The sequence below is a fragment of the Oncorhynchus keta genome, chromosome 5 (genome assembly GCF_023373465.1).
Source record: "Oncorhynchus keta strain PuntledgeMale-10-30-2019 chromosome 5, Oket_V2, whole genome shotgun sequence".
NCBI lineage: Eukaryota > Metazoa > Chordata > Actinopteri > Salmoniformes > Salmonidae > Oncorhynchus > Oncorhynchus keta.
In genome coordinates, this window is record NC_068425.1 from 37,550,343 (window position 1) to 37,577,550 (window position 27,208).

At 41.9% G+C, this 27,208-nt stretch overlaps 1 protein-coding gene across 1 annotated transcript in view; it reads left to right on the top strand.

Annotated features, from left to right (window-relative positions):
• LOC127930371 (syntaxin-binding protein 4-like) overlaps positions 1-27,208 on the top strand; it is a 107,055-nt gene that overhangs the window by 49,788 nt on the left and 30,059 nt on the right. The window contains exons 2-3 of the mRNA XM_052520044.1: positions 693-766; positions 16,688-16,783. Of these exons, the coding sequence (XP_052376004.1) occupies positions 693-766; positions 16,688-16,783 (170 nt within the window). The remainder of the gene's footprint in view (positions 1-692; positions 767-16,687; positions 16,784-27,208) is intronic.

Consider the following 27,208-nt stretch of genomic DNA (forward strand, 5'->3'; position numbering starts at 1 on the left):
CCATACAAATGATTATGTGACTTGTTAAGCAAATGTTTACTCCTGAGCTTATTTAGGCTTCGATATAACAAAGTGTTTATTGGGTTATTGACTCAAGAGATTTCATATTTTCATTTGGAATGAATTTATAAACATTTCTAAAAACATAATTCCACTTTGACACTATGGGGTTTTGTGTGTAGATCAGTGACTCAAAATCTCAATATAATCCATGTTCTGATTGGCCAGTGAGGGGCCAAGCATCGACACACCTACAACTTATTTACTCATCAAAGCTCAGCCTTTTCGCGCCACGTCCCGGTCTTGCACTCATAATTCCCGCTATGAAAATAGCAAAAAATATCTCTGACACCCCCCCCCCCGACCTACAGCGCTACAACCAGTGCTGATATTTACAATTTTTTCAAATAGAGCCCTATGGTGAAACCAGCTTAATGATGCTCTAGTGGCCTGGTGGTGGTCTGGAATCTGTGAAACCAGGACATGTGTGTACTGTATAATGGAGATGTATATTGGTTACTGCTCTGGGATATGGTCAATTAGTTTGTTTCTTTGGATAATCAATGTAAAGCTGATGTTGGTGATTCACTTTGTTTCATTTTCTCTTCCCCTTCTCCGTTCTCTTTTTCTCCTCTCCTCTCCTCTCCTCTCCTCTCCTCTCCTCTCCTCTCCTCTCCTCTCCTCTCCTCTAGGACACTAATGGGTCCGTATGGGGTAGATCGTGCCGTTCATGAAATAGAATTTACCGACTGTGAGAATGGACTGGGTAAGTCTGTAATACATTCTATAATAGAACACACTCACAACACAACACATTCTATCCCACAACACACTCATTATATTTACTGACTGTGAGAATGGTCTGGCTAAGTGCCTTCCCCATTCTGTTCTACAACACACTATTTAACTACAGTCTAAGCTGACATCATCACGGAACAGTAGAACCATATAATTAGAATGAACCATGTTGCTTTAACAGGACAGGTGTGTTCTAATTATATTAGTGCAGCATATACATGCAGAGTGAACACATGTTCCTTCCATGTTCTATGAGTACTGGATCTATACTGTAGGTTAACCTGTCACAGATCTATGAGTACTGGATCTATACTGTAGGTTAACCTGTCACAGATCTATGAGTACTGGATCTATACTGTAGGTTAACCTGTCACAGATCTATGAGTACTGGATCTATACTGTAGGTTAACCTGTCACAGATCTATGAGTACTGGATCTATACTGTAGGTTAACCTGTCATAGATCTATGAGTACTGGATCTATACTGTAGGTTAACCTGTCATAGATCTATGAGTACTGGATCTATACTGTAGTTTAACCTGTCACAGATCTATGAGTACTGGATCTATACTGTAGGTTAACCTGTCACTTATCTATGAGTACTGGATCTATACTGTAGGTTAACCTGTCACAGATCTATGAGTACTGGATCTATACTGTAGGTTAACCTGTCATAGATCTATGAGTACTGGATCTATACTGTAGGTTAACCTGTCACAGATCTATGAGTACTGGATCTATACTGTAGGTTAACCTGTCACAGATCTATGAGTACTGGATCTATACTGTAGGTTAACCTGTCACAGATCTATGAGTACTGGATCTATACTGTAGGTTAACCTGTCACAGATCTATGAGTACTGGATCTATACTGTAGGTTAACCTGTCACAGATCTATGAGTACTGGATCTATACTGTAGGTTAACCTGTCACAGATCTATGAGTACTGGATCTATACTGCAGGTTAACCTGTCACAGATCTATGAGTACTGGATCTAGCCTAGTGGTTAGAGCGTTGGACTAGTAACCGGAAGGTTGCGAGTTCAAACCCCGGTACAAATCTATCGTTCTGCCCCTGAACAGGCAGTTAACTCACTGTTCCCAGGCCATCATTGAAAATAAGAATATGTTCTTAACTGACTTGCCTAGTTAAATAAAGGTTAATTTTTTTATTTTTTTTAAATTCTGTAGGTTAACCTGTCTATATAGATCATGGCAGGAAAACTAGGCTAAGAGCAGAGGACAGTACAGGGTTTTGTACATGTCCATAGACAGACAGACTGTAGATAACAGTTACCAGTGTTTTAGAGCTACTGTGTGTGTGTGTGTGTGTGTGTGTGTGTGTGTGTGTGTGTGTGTGTGTGTGTGTGTTAACCGTGCACGTCTGTATGTGTAGTAGGAAGTGAGACATGTGGTGAGGCTTTAACCGATGCTGAGTTCTGTCCTGCCAGGATAATGACAAGAAGATCAGTTGTTTACTACAATCGTCCTCAGTTCACTCCCCGGGACAGCACAAGGCTACAAACACTACACACACACACATACACACACACACACACACACACACACACACACACGGTATTGTAAAAGTCCTCCCACTAAGATATGGTGGTCATGGTGAATAGGCATGGTAAATAAGACAGCTGTCCCTACACAGCAAAACACATCACCCTGGTTGATGTATAGATGTTGTAAATCATATCCTGACTGTCCTGGACTTGGTATGCAGACACACAGTCGTACAAAATGGAGTTGGCACCACCACCAAGCCTTAGAGGTCCTGCCTTCTGTGTCCATTCATCTGTAGTAGACCAGAACAACCCACAAGCAAAGTACATTTAGAGTTCATCTCCTCTTCCTCTCTTTAGAGTTCACCAACTCTTCCTCTCTTTAGAGTTCACCTCCTCTTCCTCTCTTTAGAGTTCACCAACTCTTCCTCTCTGTTGAGTTCACCTCCTCTTCCTCTCTTTAGAGTTCACCAACTCTTCCTCTCTGTTGAGTTCACCTCCTCTTCCTCTCTTTAGAGTTCACCAACTCTTCCTCTCTGTTGAGTTCACCTCCTCTTCCTCTCTTTAGAGTTCACCTCCTCTTCCTCTCTTTAGAGTTCACCTCCTCTTCCTCTCTTTAGAGGTCTCTTCATCTTGATGTGGCTGAGTCCTGTGGTCTCTACAAGCTGTTTCATCTCTTATATTATGGGATGTCTCATCCTGTGAATGTCCCTGACACCCTGACAGAACTACACCCTGACAGAACTACATAATGAGAGAGAAAACACCCTGACAGAACTAAACCCTGACAGAACTAAACCATGACAGAACTACACCCTGACAGAACTACACCCTGACAGAACTACACAATGAGATAGAAAACACCCTGACAGAACTAAACCCTGACAGAACTACACCCTGACAGAACTACATAATGAGAGAGAAACACCCTGACAGAACTACACCCTGACAGAACTACACCCTGACAGAACTACATAATGAGAGAGAAAACACCTGACAGAACTACAACCCGACAGAACTAAACCCTGACAGAACTACATAATGAGAGAGAAAACACCTCTGACAGAACTACACCCTGACAGAACTACATAATGAGAGAGAAAAACCCTGACAGAACTACAACCCGACAGAACTAAACCCCCAGAACTACACCCTGACAGAACTACACCCTCTGACAGAACTACATAATGACAGAGAAAACACCTCCTGACAGAACTACAACCCGACAGAACTAAACCCCGACAGAACTACACCCTGACAGAACTACATAATGAGAGAGAAAAAAAATCCTGACAGAACTACACCCTGACAGAACTACATAATGAGAGATGTCTCACCATGACAGAACTAAACCCTGACAGAACTAAACCCTGACAGAACTAAACCCTGACAGAACTAAACCCTGACAGAACTACACCCTGACAGAACTACATAATGAGAGAGAAAACACCCTGACAGAACTACACCCGACAGAACTAAACCCTGACAGAACTACACCCTGACAGAACTACACCCTGATAGAACTACACAATGAGAGAGAAAACACCCTGACAGAACTACAACCCGACAGAACTAAACCCCGACAGAACTACATAATGAGAGAAAAACACCCTGACAGAACTACAACCCGACAGAACTAAACCCTGACAGAACTAAACCCTGACAGAACTAAACCCTGACAGAACTAAACCCTGACAGAACTAAACCCTGACAGAACTAAACCCTGACAGAACTAAACCCTGACAGAACTACATAATGACAGAACTACATAATGAGAGAGAAAACACCCTGACAGAACTACACCCTGACAGAACTACACCCTGACAGAACTACACCCTGACAGAACTACATAATGAGAGAGAAAACACCCTGACAGAACTACACCCTGACAGAACTACATAATGAGAGAGAGAACACCCTGACAGAACTACACCCTGACAGAACTACATAATGAGAGAGAAAAACCCCTGACAGAACTACACCCTGACAGAACTACATAATGAGAGAGAAAACACCCTGACAGAACTAAACCCTGACAGAACTAAACCCTGACAGAACTACACCCTGACAGAACTACATAATGACATAACTACACCCTGAAATAACTACACCCTGACAGAACTACACCCTGACAGAACTACACCCTGACAGAACTACATAATGACAGAACTACACCCTGACAGAACTACACCCCGACAGAACTAAACCCTGACAGAACTAAACCCTGACAGAACTACACCCTGACAGAACTACACCCTGACAGAACTAAACCCTGACAGAACTAAACCCTGACAGAACTAAACCCTGACAGAACTAAACCCTGACAGAACTAAACCCTGACAGAACTAAACCCTGACAGAACTAAACCCTGACAGAACTAAACCCCGACAGAACTAAACCCTGACAGAACTACACCCTGACAGAACTACATAATGACAGAACTACATAATGAGAGAGAAAACACCCTGACAGAACTACACCCTGACAGAACTACACCCTGACAGAACTACACCCTGACAGAACTACATAATGACATAACTACACCCTGACAGAGCTACACCCCGACAGAACTACATAATGACAGAACTACACCCTGACATAACTACACCCTGACAGAACTACATAATGACATAACTACACCCTGAGCTACACCCTGACAGAACTACACCCCGACAGAACTACATAATGACATAACTACACCCTGACTAAACTACACCCTGACAGAACTACATAATGACAGAACTACACCGTGACAGAACTACATAATGACAGAACTACATAGTGAGAGAGAAAACACCCTGACAGACAGAGGGAGAACCTAGCATATCAAAGAAGTAGAGTGAGAGAGAGGAGAGAGAGAGGAGAGAGAGAGAGGAGAGAGAGAGGAGAGAAAGGACAAGGAGAGGAGGAAAGGAGTGAAGGAAGAGCAACTCCCAAAACCTGATCCCAGAAAATGAACATGCTCCTCTCGCTACAAACTCAATTAGCGCTAACATATTGTCTGCCTGGAAAGAGCAGACTAGCCCTGAGCTACACAGGTACTCCTCTAATGGATGGATGGTGTGTGTGTGTGTGAGTGGTGTGTGTGTTTGTGAGTGTGTGTGTGTGTGGGTGTGAGTGGTGTGCGAGAGAGTATGAGAAAGTCAATTTTGTTATGACTCAAGCGATACATTTCTGTCCGTCCTACAGGTAACTCCCCAAATAAAGGAAACACTTGAATAAATGAAGGTTACATAGTATATTGAAAGCATGGGGTGCTTCCACACAGGAAGCTCCAGACACTTGTAGAGTCTATGCCAAGGCGCATTGAAGCTCTTCTGGTTGCTTCGTGGTGACCAAATGTGCTGTTAAGACACTTTATGTTGATGTTTCCTTTATTTTAGCAGTTACCTGTAGCAGCAGGCTACACGGAGAATGGAACATTCTAGTTAGGGGGAAACGGCTCGAGTCGCACAATATGGAATATAACATTGAGTATAAAGTTTGGAATGACACAATTTCATGTGTACAACATTTAAAGACCTGCATCACTACACTGAGATCTTTGCCGTTTCTAAAAGGACGTATTTGGGTGTTTTTGGAGCCGTCCCTCATGTTTTTTCAGGGGCCCCCATACTACACAACGAGGATGAGGAAGATATTTGCTGTTTCTATAAAACGTGTAATCATACAAAAGGTGTCTGGACCCTTTTAATAACATACTATTGACATCAAAAATAGAGATTTGGTCGTAAAAAACACCTTCTCCTTTAATCCATGTATTATAGCCTAATCCCACAAAGGTGACACTGCCTGACATCCCCACCCTATTCACGATATAGTGCACGACTGTTTTGAGCAGAACCCATAGCGAGAGCAGGGATACAGCACATATAGAGACCAAGGTGAATGAGCGGACAGGAAGTGGGTTTTGATCTGGCCAGGCAGCTGGTGTGTACGTCCTTGGTGACAGGTCAGAACCCCTGCAGTTTGTTTTGTCTCTGAGGCATTATGCTAAGATGCCTGCTGAAACCACCCACTTCTGACCCCCCACTACCGCCCCCCTCCAGCTACGATCCTCATCCAACCTCCTCCACTATACTAAGCCCTCATACGGCCTGATCCAATGAACTAATTGTCCATTAAGTTGTGGAATGTTTAGCAACAATGGAAGTGGATGAGGCAGATTGATTGTTTGATATATTAGAAACATGACATTCATTCCAATACAGATATATTAGAAACATGACATTCATTCTAATACAGATATATTAGAAACATGGCATTCATTCCTATACAGATATATTAGAAACATGACATTCATTCCAATACAGATATATTAGAAACATGACATTCATTCCAATACAGATATATTAGAAACATGACATTCATTCCAATACAGATATATTAGAAACATGACATTCATTCCAATACAGATATATTAGAAACATGACATTCATTCCAATACAGATATATTAGAAACATGACATTCATTCCAATACAGATATATTAGAAACATGACATTCATTCCAATACAGATATATTAGAAACATGACATTCATTCCACTACAGATATATTAGAAACATGACATTCATTCCAATACAGATATATTAGAAACATGACATTCATTCCAATACAGATATATTAGAAACATGACATTCATTCCACTACAGATATATTAGAAACATGACATTCATTCCAATACAGATATATTAGAAACATGACATTCATTCCAATACACATACATTAGAAACATGGCATTCATTCCAATACAGATATATTAGAAACATGGCATTCATTCCTATACAGATATATTAGAAACATGACATTCATTCCAATACAGATATATTAGAAACATGACATTCATTCCACTACAGATACATTAGAAACATGGCATTCATTCCAATACAGATATATTAGAAACATGACATTCATTCCAATACAGATATATTACAAACATGACATTCATTCCAATACAGATATATATAGAAACATGGCATTCATTCCTATACAGATATATTAAAACATGACCATTCATTCCAATACAGATATTAACCATCTATAAACATGACATTCATTAACCATTATATTAGACCCATTCCACTATAGAAACATCATACACCCAATACAGATATATAACCATCTATAGACATTCATCTATACACCCATTAGAAACATGGTATTAATTCCATTTATAGATATCTATAGACCATAGTTAGAAACATGACATCTATACACCCATAGTCAGGTATTAACCATCTATAGACCAATCTATAGACCCATAGTCAGGTATTAACCATCTATAGACCCATCTATTAGACCCATCTATAGACCCATAGTCAGGTATTAACCATCTATAGACCAATCTATAGACCCATAGTCAGGTATTAACCATCTATACACCCATAGCCAGGTATTAACCATTTATAGACCCATAGTCAGGTATTAACCATCTATAGACCCATAGTCAGGTATTAACCATCTATAGACCCATCTATAGACCCAAAGTCAGGTATTAACCATCTATAGACCCATCTATAGACCCATAGCCAGGTATTAACCATCTATAGACCCATAGTCAGGTATTAACCATCTATAGACCCATCTATAGACCCATAGTCAGGTATTAACCATCTATAGACCCATCTATAGACCCATAGTCAGGTATTAACCATCTATAGACCCATAGTCAGGTATTAACCATCTATAGACCCATAGTCAGGTATTAACCATCTATAGACCCATAGTCAGGTATTAACCATCTATAGACCCATCTATAGACCCATAGTCAGGTATTAACCATCTATAGACCCATCTATAGACCCATAGTCAGGTATTAACCATCTATAGACCCATCTATAGACCCATAGTCAGGTATTAACCATCTATAGACCCATCTATAGACCCATAGTCAGGTATTAACCATCTATAGACCCATAGCCAGGTATTAACCATCTATAGACCCATAGTCAGGTATTAACCATCTATAGACCCATAGTCAGGTATTAACCATCTATAGACCCATCTATAGACCCATAGTCAGGTATTAACCATCTATAGACCCATAGCCAGGTATTAACCATCTATAGACCCATAGTCAGGTATTAACCATCTATAGACCCATCTATAGACCCATAGTCAGGTATTAACCATCTATAGACCCATCTATAGACCCATAGTCAGGTATTAACCATCTATAGACCCATAGCCAGGTATTAACCATCTATAGACCCATCTATAGACCCATAGTCAGGTATTAACCATCTATAGACCCATAGTCAGGTATTAACCATCTATAGACCCATAGTCAGGTATTAACCATCTATAGACCCATCTATAGACCCATAGTCAGGTATTAACCATCTATAGACCCATAGTCAGGTATTAACCATCTATAGACCCATAGTCAGGTATTAACCATCTATAGACCCATAGCCAGGTATTAACCATCTATAGACCCATCTATAGACCCATAGCCAGGTATTAACCATCTATAGACCCATAGCCAGGTATTAACCATCTATAGACCCATAGCCAGGTATTAACCATCTATAGACCCATAGCCAGGTATTAACCATCTATAGACCCATAGCCAGGTATTAACCATCTATAGACCCATAGCCAGGTATTAACCATCTATAGACCCATATCCAGGTATTAACCATCTATAGACCCATCTATAGACCCATAGCCAGGTATTAACCATCTATAGACCCATAGCCAGGTATTAACCATCTATAGACCCATAGCCAGGTATTAACCATCTATAGACCCATAGCCAGGTATTAACCATCTATAGACCCATCTATAGACCCATAGTCAGGTATTAACCATCTATAGACCCATCTATAGACCCATAGCCAGGTATTAACCATCTATAGACCCATAGCCAGGTATTAACCATCTATAGACCCATCTATAGACCCATAGTCAGGTATTAACCATCTATAGACCCATAGTCAGGTATTAACCATCTATAGACCCATACCCAGGTATTAACCATCTATAGACCCATCTATAGACCCATAGCCAGGTATTAACCATCTATAGACCCATAGTCAGGTATTAACCATCTATAGACCCATAGTCAGGTATTAACCATCTATAGACCCATCTATAGACCCATAGCCAGGTATTAACCATCTATAGACCCATCTATAGACCCATAGCCAGGTATTAACCATCTATAGACCCATAGCCAGGTATTAACCATCTATAGACCCATAGCCAGGTATTAACCATCTATAGACCCATAGCCAGGTATTAACCATCTATAGACCCATAGCCAGGTATTAACCATCTATAGACCCATAGCCAGGTATTAACCATCTATAGACCCATAGCCAGGTATTAACCATCTATAGACCCATAGCCAGGTATTAACCATCTATAGACCCATAGCCAGGTATTAACCATCTATAGACCCATAGCCAGGTATTTACCATGTAGGACCACACAGAAAATAGATTGGCATTTGGGAGACAGGCATACATATACAGCAGTCACTTGACACACACACACACACACACACACACACACACACACACACACACACACACACACACACACACACACACACACACACACACACACACCTTTAACCTGAGGCAACCATTAAGTTACCTTTTGTTGTAATAACCATGTAGTATTGTCCATCGGTGGTTGTTGTTGGCCTGTTACCTGGGCAACACTTTCCTTATAGTTCACCTCAGTCCAACAAAAACTATTCCGGACTGTCCCGGAGTGTCTCTGTGGAATATACATACACTGTATACTATCAGTACATTGCTTATGTAGCCATTATTTCAACTGCAGTGGTATTAGTATGCTAATTTACATTACAAAGGCTTTGTGAAGGGTTACCTGAGTTTCTGTATCCCCTCAAGGCTGTTGGAGACGAGTGCTTTAGTTGTGTAGGTTTAACTCATGCTATGTTATTGACACAGATAGGCCTGTTGATGTAAAGAGAATGTACAGAATTCCCACCACTATTGTGACAGCATACAGACTCATGCTATGTTATTGACACAGATAGGCCTGTTGATGTAAAGAGAATGTACAGAATTCCCACCACTATTGTGACAGCATACAGAGATATCTCTGCTGTTCTGCACAATGACTGAAGAACAAGGTCAACTCTCCAAGCTTCATCAACTTCAGTGGATGGGATACATTTTTTAGTCGTTCAATTGGAGAAGACTCTACTGTTCTTCCTGAGACAGCTTTCAGCTCAGAGTCATTACTAACCCAGTGACAGACAGACAGACAGTAGTTAAACATGTATAGGCTACTGTTAAACAGCCCTCTGTTCTATGAGTCATTACTAACCCAGTGACAGACAGACAGACAGTAGTTAAACATGTATAGGCTACTGTTAAACAGCCCTCTGTTCTATGAGTCATTACTAACCCAGTGACAGACAGACAGACAGTAGTTAAACATGTATAGGCTACTGTTAAACAGCCCTCTGTTCTATGAGTCATTACTAACCCAGTGACAGACAGACAGTAGTTAAACATGTATAGGCTACTATTAAACAGCCCTCTGTTCTATGAGTCATTACTAACCCAGTGACAGACAGACAGACAGACAGACAGACAGTAGTTAAACATGTATAGGCTACTATTAAACAGCCCTCTGTTCTATGAGTCATTACTAACCCAGTGACAGACAGACAGACAGTAGTTAAACATGTATAGGCTACTATTAAACAGCCCTCTGTTCTATGAGTCATTACTAACCCAGTGACAGACAGACAGACAGTAGTTAAACATGTATAGGCTACTATTAAACAGCCCTCTGTTCTATGAGTCATTACTAACCCAGTGACAGACAGACAGACAGTAGTTAAACATGTATAGGCTACTATTAAACAGCCCTCTGTTCTATGAGTCATTACTAACCCAGTGACAGACAGACAGACAGTAGTTAAACATGTATAGGCTACTATTAAACAGCCCTCTGTTCTATGAGTCATTACTAACCCAGTGACAGACAGACAGACAGACAGACAGTAGTTAAACATGTATAGGCTACTATTAAACAGCCCTCTGTTCTATGAGTCATTACTAACCCAGTGACAGACAGACAGACAGTAGTTAAACATGTATAGGCTACTATTAAACAGCCCTCTGTTCTATGAGTCATTACTAACCCAGTGACAGACAGACAGACAGTAGTTAAACATGTATAGGCTACTATTAAACAGCCCTCTGTTCTATGAGTCATTACTAACCCAGTGACAGACAGACAGACAGTAGTTAAACATGTATAGGCTACTATTAAACAGCCCTCTGTTCTATGAGTCATTACTAACCCAGTGACAGACAGACAGACAGTAGTTAAACATGTATAGGCTACTATTAAACAGCCCTCTGTTCTATGAGTCATTACTAACCCAGTGACAGACAGACAGACAGACAGACAGACAGACAGACAGACAGACAGACAGTAGTTAAACATGTATAGGCTACTATTAAACAGCCCTCTGTTCTATGAGTCATTACTAACCCAGTGACAGACAGACAGACAGTAGTTAAACATGTATAGGCTACTATTAAACAGCCCTCTGTTCTATGAGTCATTACTAACCCAGTGACAGACAGACAGACAGTAGTTAAACATGTATAGGCTACTATTAAACAGCCCTCTCTTCTATGAGTCATTACTAACCCAGTGACAGACAGACAGACAGTAGTTAAACATGTATAGGCTACTATTAAACAGCCCTCTGTTCTATGAGTCATTACTAACCCAGTGACAGACAGACAGACAGTAGTTAAACATGTATAGGCTACTGTTAAACAGCCCTCTGTTCTATGAGTCATTACTAACCCAGTGTCAGACAGACAGACAGACAGTAGTTAAACATGTATAGGCTACTATTAAACAGCCCTCTGTTCAGAGTCATTACTAACCCAGTGACAGACAGACAGACAGTAGTTAAACATGTATAGGCTACTATTAACCAGCCCTCTGTTCTATGAGTCATTACTAACCCAGTGTCAGACACAGACAGTAGTTAAACATGTATAGGCTACTATTAAACAGCCCTCTGTTCTATGAGTCATTACTAACCCAGTGACAGACAGACAGACAGTAGTAAACATGTATAGGCTACTATTAACCAGCCCTCTGTTCTATGAGTCATTACTATCCCAGTGACAGACAGACAGACAGTAGTTAAACATGTATAGACTATTAAACAGCCCTCTGTTCTATGAGTCATTACTAACCCAGTGACAGACAGACAGACAGTAGTTAAACATGTATAGGCTACTATTAACCAGCCCTCTGTTCTATGAGTCATTACTAACCCAGTGACAGACAGACAGACAGACAGTAGTTAAACATGTATAGGCTACTATTAACCAGCCCTCTGTTCTATGAGTCATTACTAACCCAGTGACAGACAGACAGACAGTAGTTAAACATGTATAGGCTACTATTAAACAGCCCTCTGTTCTATGAGTCATTACTAACCCAGTGACAGACAGACAGTAGTTAAACATGTATAGGCTACTATTAACCAGCCCTCTGTTCTATGAGTCATTACTAACCCAGTGACAGACAGACAGACAGTAGTTAAACATGTATAGGCTACTATTAAACAGCCCTCTGTTCTATGAGTCATTACTAACCCAGTGACAGACAGACAGACAGACAGTAGTTAAACATGTATAGGCTACTATTAAACAGCCCTCTGTTCTATGAGTCATTACTAACCCAGTGACAGACAGACAGACAGACAGTAGTTAAACATGTATAGGCTACTATTAAACAGCCCTCTGTTCTATGAGTCATTACTAACCCAGTGACAGACAGACAGACAGTAGTTAAACATGTATAGGCTACTATTAAACAGCCCTCTGTTCTATGAGTCATTACTAACCCAGTGACAGACAGACAGACAGTAGTTAAACATGTATAGGCTACTATTAACCAGCCCTCTGTTCTATGAGTCATTACTAACCCAGTGACAGACAGACAGTAGTTAAACATGTATAGGCTACTATTAAACAGCCCTCTGTTCTATGAGTCATTACTAACAGACCAGACAGACAGACAGACAGACAGACAGACAGACAGACAGACAGTAGTTAAACATGTATAGGCTACTATTAAACAGCCCTCTGTTCTATGAGTCATTACTAACCCAGTGACAGACAGACAGACAGTAGTTAAACATGTATAGGCTACTATTAAACAGCCCTCTGTTCTATGAGTCATTACTAACCCAGTGACAGACAGACAGACAGTAGTTAAACATGTATAGGCTACTATTAAACAGCCCTCTGTTCTATGAGTCATTACTAACCCAGTGACAGACAGACAGACAGTAGTTAAACATGTATAGGCTACTATTAAACAGCCCTCTGTTCTATGAGTCATTACTAACCCAGTGACAGACAGACAGACAGTAGTTAAACATGTATAGGCTACTATTAAACAGCCCTCTGTTCTATGAGTCATTACTAACCCAGTGACAGACAGACAGACAGACAGACAGTAGTTAAACATGTATAGGCTACTATTAAACAGCCCTCTGTTCTATGAGTCATTACTAACCCAGTGACAGACAGACAGACAGTAGTTAAACATGTATAGGCTACTATTAAACAGCCCTCTGTTCTATGAGTCATTACTAACCCAGTGACAGACAGACAGACAGTAGTTAAACATGTATAGGCTACTATTAAACAGCCCTCTGTTCTATGAGTCATTACTAACCCAGTGACAGACAGACAGACAGTAGTTAAACATGTATAGGCTACTATTAAACAGCCCTCTGTTCTATGAGTCATTACTAACCCAGTGACAGACAGACAGACAGTAGTTAAACATGTATAGGCTACTATTAAACAGCCCTCTGTTCTATGAGTCATTACTAACCCAGTGACAGACAGACAGACAGTAGTTAAACATGTATAGGCTACTATTAAACAGCCCTCTGTTCTATGAGTCATTACTAACCCAGTGACAGACAGACAGACAGTAGTTAAACATGTATAGGCTACTATTAAACAGCCCTCTGTTCTATGAGTCATTACTAACCCAGTGACAGACAGACAGACAGTAGTTAAACATGTATAGGCTACTATTAAACAGCCCTCTGTTCTATGAGTCATTACTAACCCAGTGACAGACAGACAGACAGTAGTTAAACATGTATAGGCTACTATTAAACAGCCCTCTGTTCTATGAGTCATTACTAACCCAGTGACAGACAGACAGACAGTAGTTAAACATGTATAGGCTACTATTAAACAGCCCTCTGTTCTATGAGTCATTACTAACCCAGTGACAGACAGACAGACAGTAGTTAAACATGTATAGGCTACTATTAAACAGCCCTCTGTTCTATGAGTCATTACTAACCCAGTGACAGACAGACAGACAGTAGTTAAACATGTATAGGCTACTATTAACCAGCCCTCTGTTCTATGAGTCATTACTAACCCAGTGACAGACAGACAGACAGTAGTTAAACATGTATAGGCTACTATTAAACAGCCCTCTGTTCTATGAGTCATTACTAACCCAGTGACAGACAGACAGACAGTAGTTAAACATGTATAGGCTACTATTAACCAGCCCTCTGTTCTATGAGTCATTACTAACCCAGTGACAGACAGACAGACAGTAGTTAAACATGTATAGGCTACTATTAAACAGCCCTCTGTTCTATGAGTCATTACTAACCCAGTGACAGACAGACAGACAGTAGTTAAACATGTATAGGCTACTATTAACCAGCCCTCTGTTCTATGAGTCATTACTAACCCAGTGACAGACAGACAGTAGTTAAACATGTATAGGCTACTATTAACCAGCCCTCTGTTCTATGAGTCATTACTAACCCAGTGACAGACAGACAGACAGTAGTTAAACATGTATAGGCTACTATTAAACAGCCCTCTGTTCTATGAGTCATTACTAACCCAGTGACAGACAGACAGACAGTAGTTAAACATGTATAGGCTACTATTAAACAGCCCTCTGTTCTATGAGTCATTACTAACCCAGTGACAGACAGACAGACAGTAGTTAAACATGTATAGGCTACTATTAAACAGCCCTCTGTTCTATGAGTCATTACTAACCCAGTGACAGACAGACAGACAGTAGTTAAACATGTATAGGCTACTATTAACCAGCCCTCTGTTCTATGAGTCATTACTAACCCAGTGACAGACAGACAGACAGTAGTTAAACATGTATAGGCTACTATTAAACAGCCCTCTGTTCTATGAGTCATTACTAACCCAGTGACAGACAGACAGACAGTAGTTAAACATGTATAGGCTACTATTAAACAGCCCTCTGTTCTATGAGTCATTACTAACCCAGTGACAGACAGACAGACAGTAGTTAAACATGTATAGGCTACTATTAAACAGCCCTCTGTTCTATGAGTCATTACTAACCCAGTGACAGACAGACAGACAGTAGTTAAACATGTATAGGCTACTATTAAACAGCCCTCTGTTCTATGAGTCATTACTAACCCAGTGACAGACAGACAGACAGTAGTTAAACATGTATAGGCTACTATTAAACAGCCCTCTGTTCTATGAGTCATTACTAACCCAGTGACAGACAGACAGACAGTAGTTAAACATGTATAGGCTACTATTAAACAGCCCTCTGTTCTATGAGTCATTACTAACCCAGTGACAGACAGACAGACAGTAGTTAAACATGTATAGGCTACTATTAAACAGCCCTCTGTTCTATGAGTCATTACTAACCCAGTGACAGACAGACAGACAGTAGTTAAACATGTATAGGCTACTATTAAACAGCCCTCTGTTCTATGAGTCATTACTAACCCAGTGACAGACAGACAGACAGTAGTTAAACATGTATAGGCTACTATTAAACAGCCCTCTGTTCTATGAGTCATTACTAACCCAGTGACAGACAGACAGACAGTAGTTAAACATGTATAGGCTACTATTAAACAGCCCTCTGTTCTATGAGTCATTACTAACCCAGTGACAGACAGACAGACAGTAGTTAAACATGTATAGGCTACTATTAAACAGCCCTCTGTTCTATGAGTCATTACTAACCCAGTGACAGACAGACAGACAGTAGTTAAACATGTATAGACTACTATTAAACAGCCCTCTGTTCTATGAGTCATTACTAACCCAGTGACAGACAGACAGTAGTTAAACATGTATAGGCTACTATTAAACAGCCCTCTGTTCTATGAGTCATTACTAACCCAGTGACAGACAGACAGACAGTAGTTAAACATGTATAGGCTACTATTAACCAGCCCTCTGTTCTATGAGTCATTACTAACCCAGTGACAGACAGACAGACAGTAATTAAACATGTATAGACTACTATTAACCAGCCCTCTGTTCTATGGTGTTATTTCCCCCCTCAGGGATCAAAGTGATTGGAGGAATGAAGGAGTTAACGGGAGAGGAGTTTGGAGTCTACGTCAAAAGGATTTTACCTGGTGGCCTTGCTTCAAGTGATGGTAAGTGTCTTTCTATGCAGAAAGAGAATGGGTGGGGATGGCAACAGTAACACAGGTTTTTATTGTTTTTAATGAACCTTTATTTAACCAGGCAAGTCAGTTAAGAACAAATTCTTATTTACAATGATGGCCTAAGAACAGTGGGTTAACTGCCAGCAGCATACCACCCTGCATACCACTGCTGGCTTGCTTCTGAAGATAAGCAGGGTTGGTTCTGGTCAGTCCATGGATAGGAGACCAGGTGCTGCTGGAAGTGGTGTTGGAGGGCCAGTAGGAGGCTCTCTCCTCTGGTTTAAAAAATATCCCAATGCCCCAGGGCAGTGATTGGGGACACTGCCCTGTGTAGGGTGCTGTCTTTCAGATGGGATGTTAAACAGGTGTCCTGACTCTCTGAGGTCATTAAAATATCCCATGGCACTTGTTATAAATCATTATAAATCACTGTTTATCATTCAGACAGTAGAAGTATCCCTCCATTATAAATCACTGTTTATCATTGGTCTGTGTTTCAGTCCACTCACCGACAGGCTGCTCTGGTCTGTGTTTCAGTCCACTAACCACCAGGCCACTCTGGTCTGTGGCTCTGGTCTGTGTTTCAGTCCACTAACCGACAGGCTGCTCTGGTCTGTGTTTCAGTCCACTAACCGACAGGCTGCTCTGGTCTGTGTTTCAGTCCACTAACCAACAGGCCACTCTGGTCTGAGGCTCTGGTCTGTGTTTCAGTCCACTAACTGACAGGCCACTCTGGTCTGAGGCTCTGGTCTGTGTTTCAGTCCACTAACCAACAGGCCACTCTGGTCTGTGTTTCAGTCCACTAACTGACAGGCCACTCTGGTCTGTGGCTCTGGTCTGTGTTTCAGTCCACTAACCGACAGGCTGCTCTCTGGTCTGTGTTTCAGTCCACTAACCAACAGGCCACTCTGGTCTGAGGCTCTGGTCTGTGTTTCAGTCTACTAACTGACAGGCCACTCTGGTCTGTGGCTCTGGTCTGTGTTTCAGTCCACTAACCACAGGGCTCACTCTGGTCTGTGGCTCTGGTCTGTGTTTCAGTCCACTAACCGACAGGCCACTCTGGTCTGTCTGTGTTTCAGTCCACTAACCGACAGGCTGCTCTGGTCTGTGTTTCAGTCCACTAACTGACAGGCCACTCTGGTCTGAGGCTCTGGTCTGTGTTTCAGTCCACTAACTGACAGGCCACTCTGGTCTGAGGCTCTGGTCTGTGTTTCAGTCCACTAACTGACAGGCCACTCTGGTCTGTGGCTCTGGTCTGTGTTTCAGTCCACTAACTGACAGGCCACTCTGGTCTGTGGCTCTGGTCTGTGTTTCAGTCCACTAACTGACAGGCCACTCTGGTCTGTGGCTCTGGTCTGTGTTTCAGTCCACTAACTGACAGGCTGCTCTGGTCTGGTCTGTGTTTCAGTCCACTAACCAACAGGCCACTCTGGTCTGAGGCTCTGGTCTGTGTTTCAGTCTACTAACTGACAGGCCACTCTGGTCTGAGGCTCTGGTCTGTGTTTCAGTCCACTAACTGACAGGCCACTCTGGTCTGTGGCTCTGGTCTGTGTTTCAGTCTACTAACTGACAGGCCACTCTGGTCTGTGGCTCTGGTCTGTGTTTCAGTCCACTAACTGACAGGCCACTCTGGTCTGTGGCTCTGGTCTGTGTTTCAGTCTACTAACTGACAGGCCACTCTGGTCTGTGGCTCTGGTCTGTGTTTCAGTCCACTAACTGACAGGCCACTCTGGTCTGTGGCTCTGGTCTGTGTTTCAGTCCACTAACTGACAGGCCACTCTGGTCTGTGGCTCTGGTCTGTGTTTCAGTCCACTAACTGACAGGCCACTCTGGTCTGTGGCTCTGGTCTGTGTTTCAGTCCACTAACCGACAGGCCACTCTGGTCTGTGGCTCTGGTCTGTGTTTCAGTCCACTAACTGACAGGCCACTCTGGTCTGAGGCTCTGGTCTGTGTTTCAGTCCACTAACTGACAGGCCACTCTGGTCTGTGGCTCTGGTCTGTGTTTCAGTCCACTAACTGACATGCCACTCTGGTCTGTGGCTCTGGTCTGTGTGTCAGTCCACTAACCGACAGGCCACTCTGGTCTGGTCTGTGTTTCAGTCCACTAACTGACAGGCCACTCTGGTCTGTGGCTCTGGTCTGTGTTTCAGTCCACTAACCGACAGGCCACTCTGGTCTGGTCTGTGTTTCAGTCCACTAACTGACAGGCCACTCTGGTCTGTGGCTCTGGTCTGTGTTTCAGTCCACTAATTGACAGGCCACTCTGGTCTGAGGCTCTGGTCTGTGTTTCAGTCCACTAACTGACAGGCCACTCTGGTCTGTGGCTCTGGTCTGTGTTTCAGTCCACTAACTGACATGCCACTCTGGTCTGTGGCTCTGGTCTGTGTTTCAGTCCACTAACTGACAGGCTGGTCTGGTCTGTGTTTCATTCCACTAACTGACAGGCCACTCTGGTCTGAGGCTCTGGTCTGTGTTTCAGTCCACTAACTGACAGGCTGCTCTGGTCTGGTCTGTGTTTCAGTCCACTAACTGACAGGCCACTCTGGTCTGTGGCTCTGGTCTGTGGCTCTGGTCTGTGTTTCAGTCCACTAACCAACAGGCCGCTCTGGTCTGTGTTTCAGTCCACTAACCGACAGGCCGCTCTGGTCTGGTCTGTGTTTCAGTCCACTAACTGACAGGCCACTCTGGTCTGGTCTGTGTTTCAGTCCACTAACTGACAGGCCACTCTGGTCTGTGGCTCTGGTCTGTGGCTCTGGTCTGTGTTTCAGTCCACTAACCAACAGGCCGCTCTGGTCTGTGTTTCAGTCCACTAACCAACAGGCCGCTCTGGTCTGTGTTTCAGTCCACTAACCGACAGGTCTCTCTGGTCTGTGGCTCTGGTCTGTGGCCCTGGTCTGTGTTGGGGTCCACTAACCGACAGGCCGCTCTGGTCTGTGTGTTTTGGATGTGGTTTCTCTACTTGGTCCCTGAAATGAAGGATTGCAGAAAAGAGCAGCAACAGTCGCTGATAAGTACTGCATCTCAAATGGCACCCTACTCCCTACATAGTGCACTACTTTAGACCAGAGCTGGCACCCTATTCCCTACATAGTGCACTACTTTAGACCAGAGCTGGCACCCTATTCCCTACATAGTGCACTACTTTAGACCAGAGCTGGCACCCTATTCCCTACATAGTGCACTACTTTAGACCAGAGCTGGCACCCTATTCCCTACATAGTGCACTACTTTAGACCAGAGCTGGCACCCTATTCCCTACATAGTGCACTACTTTAGACCAGAGCTGGCACCCTATTACCTACATAGTGCACTACTTTAGACCAGAGCTGGCACCCTATTCCCTACATAGTGCACTACTTTAGACCAGAGCTGGCACCCTATTACCTACATAGTGCACTACTTTAGACCAGAGCTGGCACCCTATTCCCTACATAGTGCACTACTTTAGACCAGAGCTGGCACCCTATTCCCTACATAGTGCACTACTTTAGACCAGAGCTGGCACCCTATTCCCTACATAGTGCACTACTTTAGACCAGAGCTGGCACCCTATTCCCTACATAGTGCACTACTTTAGACCAGAGCTGGCACCCTATTCCCTACATAGTGCACTATGTAGGGAATAGGGTCCAGTTTAGGACATAGATAACTACTGGGAAATCTGCCTCTGCTCCAACCCAAACATGGTGTGATTAAATTGCTTTGATCCCTGTGATTTGGGACAGCTTTCCCACTAATGACCCAAGAAGAGCAATCTCATTATTGTGAATGAAGGCCTGGGAAAATCCATCAGACTCAGAAGTCAGAAAGGGTTGCATCCCAAATGGCACCCTATTCCATATTTAGTGCACTACTTTTGACCAGAAGCCTATGTGCTCTGTGGGTAAAAGTAGTGCACTAAATTGGGAATACAGTGCGATTTGGGACACAGGGTTTGGAATGAAGTGGTTTCACTGGAACAGAGAGTTCCTAGAATAAACTAGTATTTATCGGAAGGGTTACGGAGGTCACAACCTTGGGCCATGTTTCATTCCAGAATTTTGTCTTTCTTCCTGTTCTTGTTCGCTCCCTATTGAAGATCTGACAGGACTGGATAGGGGAAAGCAATATGGTGGAAAATGAAGATGATGTTTTCGTAGGCAGAGCGCAGAGGCTTCGGGAAACAGCATCAAGCGCTTCCAGCAGATACATTTTCTATTGAAATAAAACCAATTGAAACCAAGGAAGATCTTGTAGTGGACAACATATCTAGGCAGAGTGAGTTGAGCTTCTAATTGCTCGCTTAACTCATATAGCCCTCAGGAAATATAGCTAACTACTACCTATAGCCCTCAGGAAATACAGCTAACTACTACCTATAGCCCTCAGGAAATACAGCTAACTACTACCTATAGCCCTCAGGAAATACAGCTAACTACTACCTATAGCCCTCAGGAAATACAGCTAACTACTACCTATAGCCCTCAGGAAATACAGCTAACTACTACCTATAGCCCTCAGGAAATACAGCTAACTACTACCTATAGCCCTCAGGAAATACAGCTAACTACTACCTATAGCCCTCAGGAAATACAGCTAACTACTACCTATAGCCCTCAGGAAATACAGCTAACTACTACCTATAGCTCTCAGGAAATACAGCTAACTACTACCTATAGCCCTCAGGAAATACAGCTAACTACTACCTATAGCCCTCAGGAAATACAGCTAACTACTACCTATAGCCCTCAGGAAATACAGCTAACTACTACCTATAGCTCTCAGGAAATACAGCTAACTACTACCTATAGCCCTCAGGAAATACAGCTAACTACTACCTATAGCCCTCAGGAAATACAGCTAACTACAATTTATAGCCCTCAGGAAATACAGCTAACTACTACCTATAGCCCTCAGGAAATACAGCTAACTACTACTTATAGCCCTCAGGAAATACAGCTAACTACTACCTATAGCCCTCAGGAAATACAGCTAACTACAATTTATAGCCCTCAGGAAATACAGCTAACTACTACCTATAGCCCTCAGGAAATACAGCTAACTACAATTTATAGCCCTCAGGAAATACAGCTAACTACTACCTATAGCCCTCAGGAAATACAGCTAACTACTACCTATAGCCCTCAGGAAATACAGCTAACTACTACCTATAGCCCTCAGGAAATACAGCTAACTACTACCAATAGCCCTCAGGAAATACAGCTAACTACTACCTATAGCCCTCAGGAAATACAGCTAACTACCACTTAATGTATATGTACAGGCTGTGGTGTAAGTGGCTCACGTGTGTGTGTGTGCCCAGCATCATCCCAGTGCGTAGTACTATCAGTGTTAATACCTCTGAAGGGTAGGATTAAACATGTCTGTCTCGATCTCTTCCTGTCTTCCTCTGTTACCATGGAACTTACTACAGTGTCAGTATAGATAGAGGTCTATGTGAGTACACTCTGTTACCATGGAGACTTACTACAGTGTCAGTATAGAGGTGTATATGAGTACAGACTCTGTTACTATGGGGACTTACTGCAGTGTCAGTAAGAGGTCTATATGAGTACAGACTGTTACCATGGAGACTTACTACAGTGTCAGTATAGAGGTCTATATGACTATAGAGTACAGACTCTGTTACTATGGAGACTTACTACAGTGTCAGTATAGATAGAGGTCTATGTGAGTACACTCTGTTACTATGGAGACTTACTACAGTGTCAGTATAGAGGTCTATATGAGTACAGACTCTGTTTCTATGGAGACTTACTACAGTGTCAGTATAGAGGTCTATATGAGTACAGACTGTTACTATGGAGACTTACTACAGTGTCAGTATAGAGGTCTATATGAGTACAGACTCTGTTACTATGGTGACTTACTACAGTGTCAGTATAGAGGTCTATATGAGTACAGACTCTGTTACTATGGTGACTTACTACAGTGTCAGTATAGAGGTCTATATGAGTACAAACTCTGTTACTATGGAGACGTACTACAGTGTCAGTATAGAGGTGTATATGAGTACAGACTCTGTTACTATGGTGACTTACTACAGTGTCAGTATAGTCTACATGAGTACAGACTGTTACTATGGAGACTTACTACAGTGTCAGTATAGAGGTGTATATGAGTACAGACTGTTACTATGGAGACTTACTACAGTGTCAGTATAGAGGTGTATATGAGTACAGACTGTTACTATGGAGACTTACTACAGTGTCAGTATAGAGGTCTATATGAGTACAGACTCTATTACCATGGAGACTTACTACAGTGTCAGTATAGAGGTGTATATGAGTACAGACTCTGTTACTATGGTGACTTACTACAGTGTCAGTATAGAGGTCTACATGAGTACAGACTGTTACTATGGAGACTTACTACAGTGTCAGTATAGAGGTGTATATGAGTACAGACTCTGTTACTATGGAGACTTACTACAGTGTCAGTATAGAGGTCTACATGAGTACATACTGTTTCTATGGAGACTTACTACAGTGTCAGTATAGAGGTCTATATGAGTACAGACTGTTACTATGGAGACTTACTACAGTGTCAGTATAGAGGTCTATATCAGTACAGACTCTATTACCATGGAGACTTACTACAGTGTCAGTATAGAGGTGTATATGAGTACAGACTCTGTTACTATGGAGACTTACTACAGTGTCAGTATAGAGGTGCATATGAGTGCAGACTCTGTTACTATGGAGACTTACTGCAGTGTCAGTATAGAGGTCTACATGAGTACAGACTCTGTTACTATGGTGACTTACTACAGTGTCAGTATAGAGGTCTATATGCGTACAGACACTGTTACTATGGAGACTTACTACAGTGTCAGTATAGAGGTCTATATGAGTACAGACTGTTACTATGGAGACTTACTACAGTGTCAGTATAGAGGTCTATATGAGTACAGACTGTTACTATGGAGACTTACTACAGTGTCAGTATAGAGTGTCTATATGAGTACAGACTCTGTTACTATGGAGACTTACTACAGTGTCAGTATAGAGGTCTATATGAGTACAGACTCTGTTACTATGGAGACTTACTACAGTGTCAGTATAGAGGTCTATATGAGTACAGAGTCTGTTACTATGGAGACTTACTACAGTGTCAGTATAGAGTGTCTATATGAGTACAGACTCTGTTACTATGGAGACTTACTACAGTGTCAGTATAGAGGTCTATATGAGTACAGACTCTGTTACTATGGAGACTTACTACAGTGTCAGTATAGAGGTGCATATGAGTGCAGACTCTGTTACTATGGAGACTTACTGCAGTGTCAGTATAGATAGAGGTCTATGTGAGTACACTCTGTTACCATGGAGACTTACTACAGTGTCAGTATAGAGGTGTATATGAGTACAGACTCTGTTACTATGGGGACTTACTGCAGTGTCAGTACAGAGGTCTATATGAGTACAGACTGTTACCATGGAGACTTACTACAGTGTCAGTATAGAGGTCTATATGACTATATGAGTACAGACTCTGTTACTATGGAGACTTACTACAGTGTCAGTATAGATAGAGGTCTATGTGAGTACACTCTGTTACTATGGAGACTTACTACAGTGTCAGTATAGAGGTCTATATGAGTACAGACTCTGTTTCTATGGAGACTTACTACAGTGTCAGTATAGAGGTCTATATGAGTACAGACTGTTACTATGGAGACTTACTACAGTGTCAGTATAGAGGTCTATATGAGTACAGACTCTGTTACTATGGTGACTTACTACAGTGTCAGTATAGAGGTCTATATGAGTACAGACTCTGTTACTATGGTGACTTACTACAGTGTCAGTATAGAGGTCTATATGAGTACAAACTCTGTTACTATGGAGACTACTACAGTGTCAGTATAGAGGTGTATATGAGTACAGACTCTGTTACTATGGTGACTTACTACAGTGTCAGTATAGAGGTCTACATGAGTACAGACTGTTACTATGGAGACTTACTACAGTGTCAGTATAGAGGTGTATATGAGTACAGACTGTTACTATGGAGACTTACTACAGTGTCAGTATAGAGGTGTATATGAGTACAGACTGTTACTATGGAGACTTACTACAGTGTCAGTATAGAGGTCTATATGAGTACAGACTCTATTACCATGGAGACTTACTACAGTGTCAGTATAGAGGTGTATATGAGTACAGACTCTGTTACTATGGAGACTTACTACAGTGTCAGTATAGATAGAGGTCTATGTGAGTACACTCTGTTACCATGGAGACTTACTACAGTGTCAGTATAGAGGTGTATATGAGTACAGACTCTGTTGCTATGGAGACTTACTACAGTGTCAGTATAGAGGTCTACATGAGTACATACTGTTTCTATGGAGACTTACTACAGTGTCAGTATAGAGGTCTATATGAGTACAGACTGTTACTATGGAGACTTACTACAGTGTCAGTATAGAGGTCTATATGAGTACAGACTCTATTACCATGGAGACTTACTACAGTGTCAGTATAGAGGTGTATATGAGTACAGACTCTGTTACTATGGAGACTTACTACAGTGTCAGTATAGAGGTGCATATGAGTGCAGACTCTGTTACTATGGAGACTTACTGCAGTGTCAGTATAGAGGTCTACATGAGTACAGACTGTTACTATGGAGACTTACTACAATGTTAGTATAGACTTACAGACAGTTACTAGTGTGTCAGTATAGAGGTATATATGCGTACAGACTCTGTTACTATGGAGACTTACTACAGTGTCAGTATAGAGGTCTATATGAGTACAGACTGTTACTATGGAGACTTACTACAGTGTCAGTATAGAGTGTCTATATGAGTACAGACTCTGTTACTATGGAGACTTACTACAGTGTCAGTATAGAGGTGTATATGAGTACAGACTCTGTTACTATGGAGACTTACTACAGTGTCAGTATAGAGGTCTATATGAGTACAGAGTCTGTTACTATGGAGACTTACTACAGTGTCAGTATAGAGGTCTATATGAGTACAGACTCTGTTACTATGGAGACTTACTACAGTGTCAGTATAGAGGTCTATATGAGTACAGACTCTGTTACTATGGAGACTTACTACAGTGTCAGTATAGAGGTCTATATGAGTACAGAGTCTGTTACTATGGAGACTTACTACAGTGTCAGTATAGAGGTCTATATGAGTACAGATCTGTTATCAGCTGTTGTCAGACACACGTGCGTCTAGAAAGACGAATATCTTCTTCAATAGTGTGCAGTGAATTCTACCAAATGAAAAGTCTAAATGAGTACGACATCCTAGCATTTAAAGCAAACTCATTTTTCAAAAAATTTCACGCACTATAAAACATTCTATTTTCTTCTACCCAGAAGACCTACTAAGTCTGGGTATTTGGACTGTTAAAACATGGTTATTTAATATTAAGTTATGTAGAACATGCTCTCTGCTACAGCTCATATCAGATAAACTCATCAAGTCTTTTAGACCAGTGACTTATGTAACTTGTCCCTTGGGCTCCAGAAATTGACTAAATTAATCAAATGTACCATTGTTACTATCCCTACTGTAGTGAATGGAACTAACTGCATTGCTATGATGTACAGTTTGCACAACTCTGTGTTATATCATATCGTAATGAACAGAGGGAGAAGGACCATGTCTCTAGTGGGTCGGGATCCCAGATTGGTTATATCATATCGTAATGAACTGAGGGAGAAGGACCAGGTCTCTAGTGGGTCGGGATCCCAGATTGGTTATATCATATCGTAATGAACTGAGGGAGAAGGACCATGTCTCTAGTGGGTCGGGATCCCAGATTGGTTATATCACATCATAATGAACTGAGGGAGAAGGACCAGGTCTCTACTGGGTCGGGATCCCAGATTGGTTATATCATATCATAATGAACTGAGGGAGAAGGACCATGTCTCTAGTGGGTCGGGATCCCAGATTGGTTATATCATATCGTAATGAACTGAGGGAGAAGGACCATGTCTCTAGTGGGTCGGGATCCCAGATTGGTTATATCATATCGTAATGAACTGAGGGAGAAGGACCATGTCTCTAGTGGGTCGGGATCCCAGATTGGTTATATCATATCATAATGGACTGAGGGAGAAGGACCATGTCTCTAGTGGGTCGTGATCCCAGATTGGTTATATCATATCGTAATGAACTGAGGGAGAAGGACCATGTCTCTAGTGGGTCGGGATCCCAGATTGGTTATATCATATCGTAATGAACTGAGGGAGAAGGACCATGTCTCTAGTGGGTCGTGATCCCAGATTGGTTATATCATATCGTAATGAACTGAGGGAGAAGGACCATGTCTCTAGTGGGTCGGGATCCCAGATTGGTTATATCATATCGTAATGAACTGAGGGAGAAGGACCATGTCTCTAGTGGGTCGGGATCCCAGATTGGTTATATCATATCGT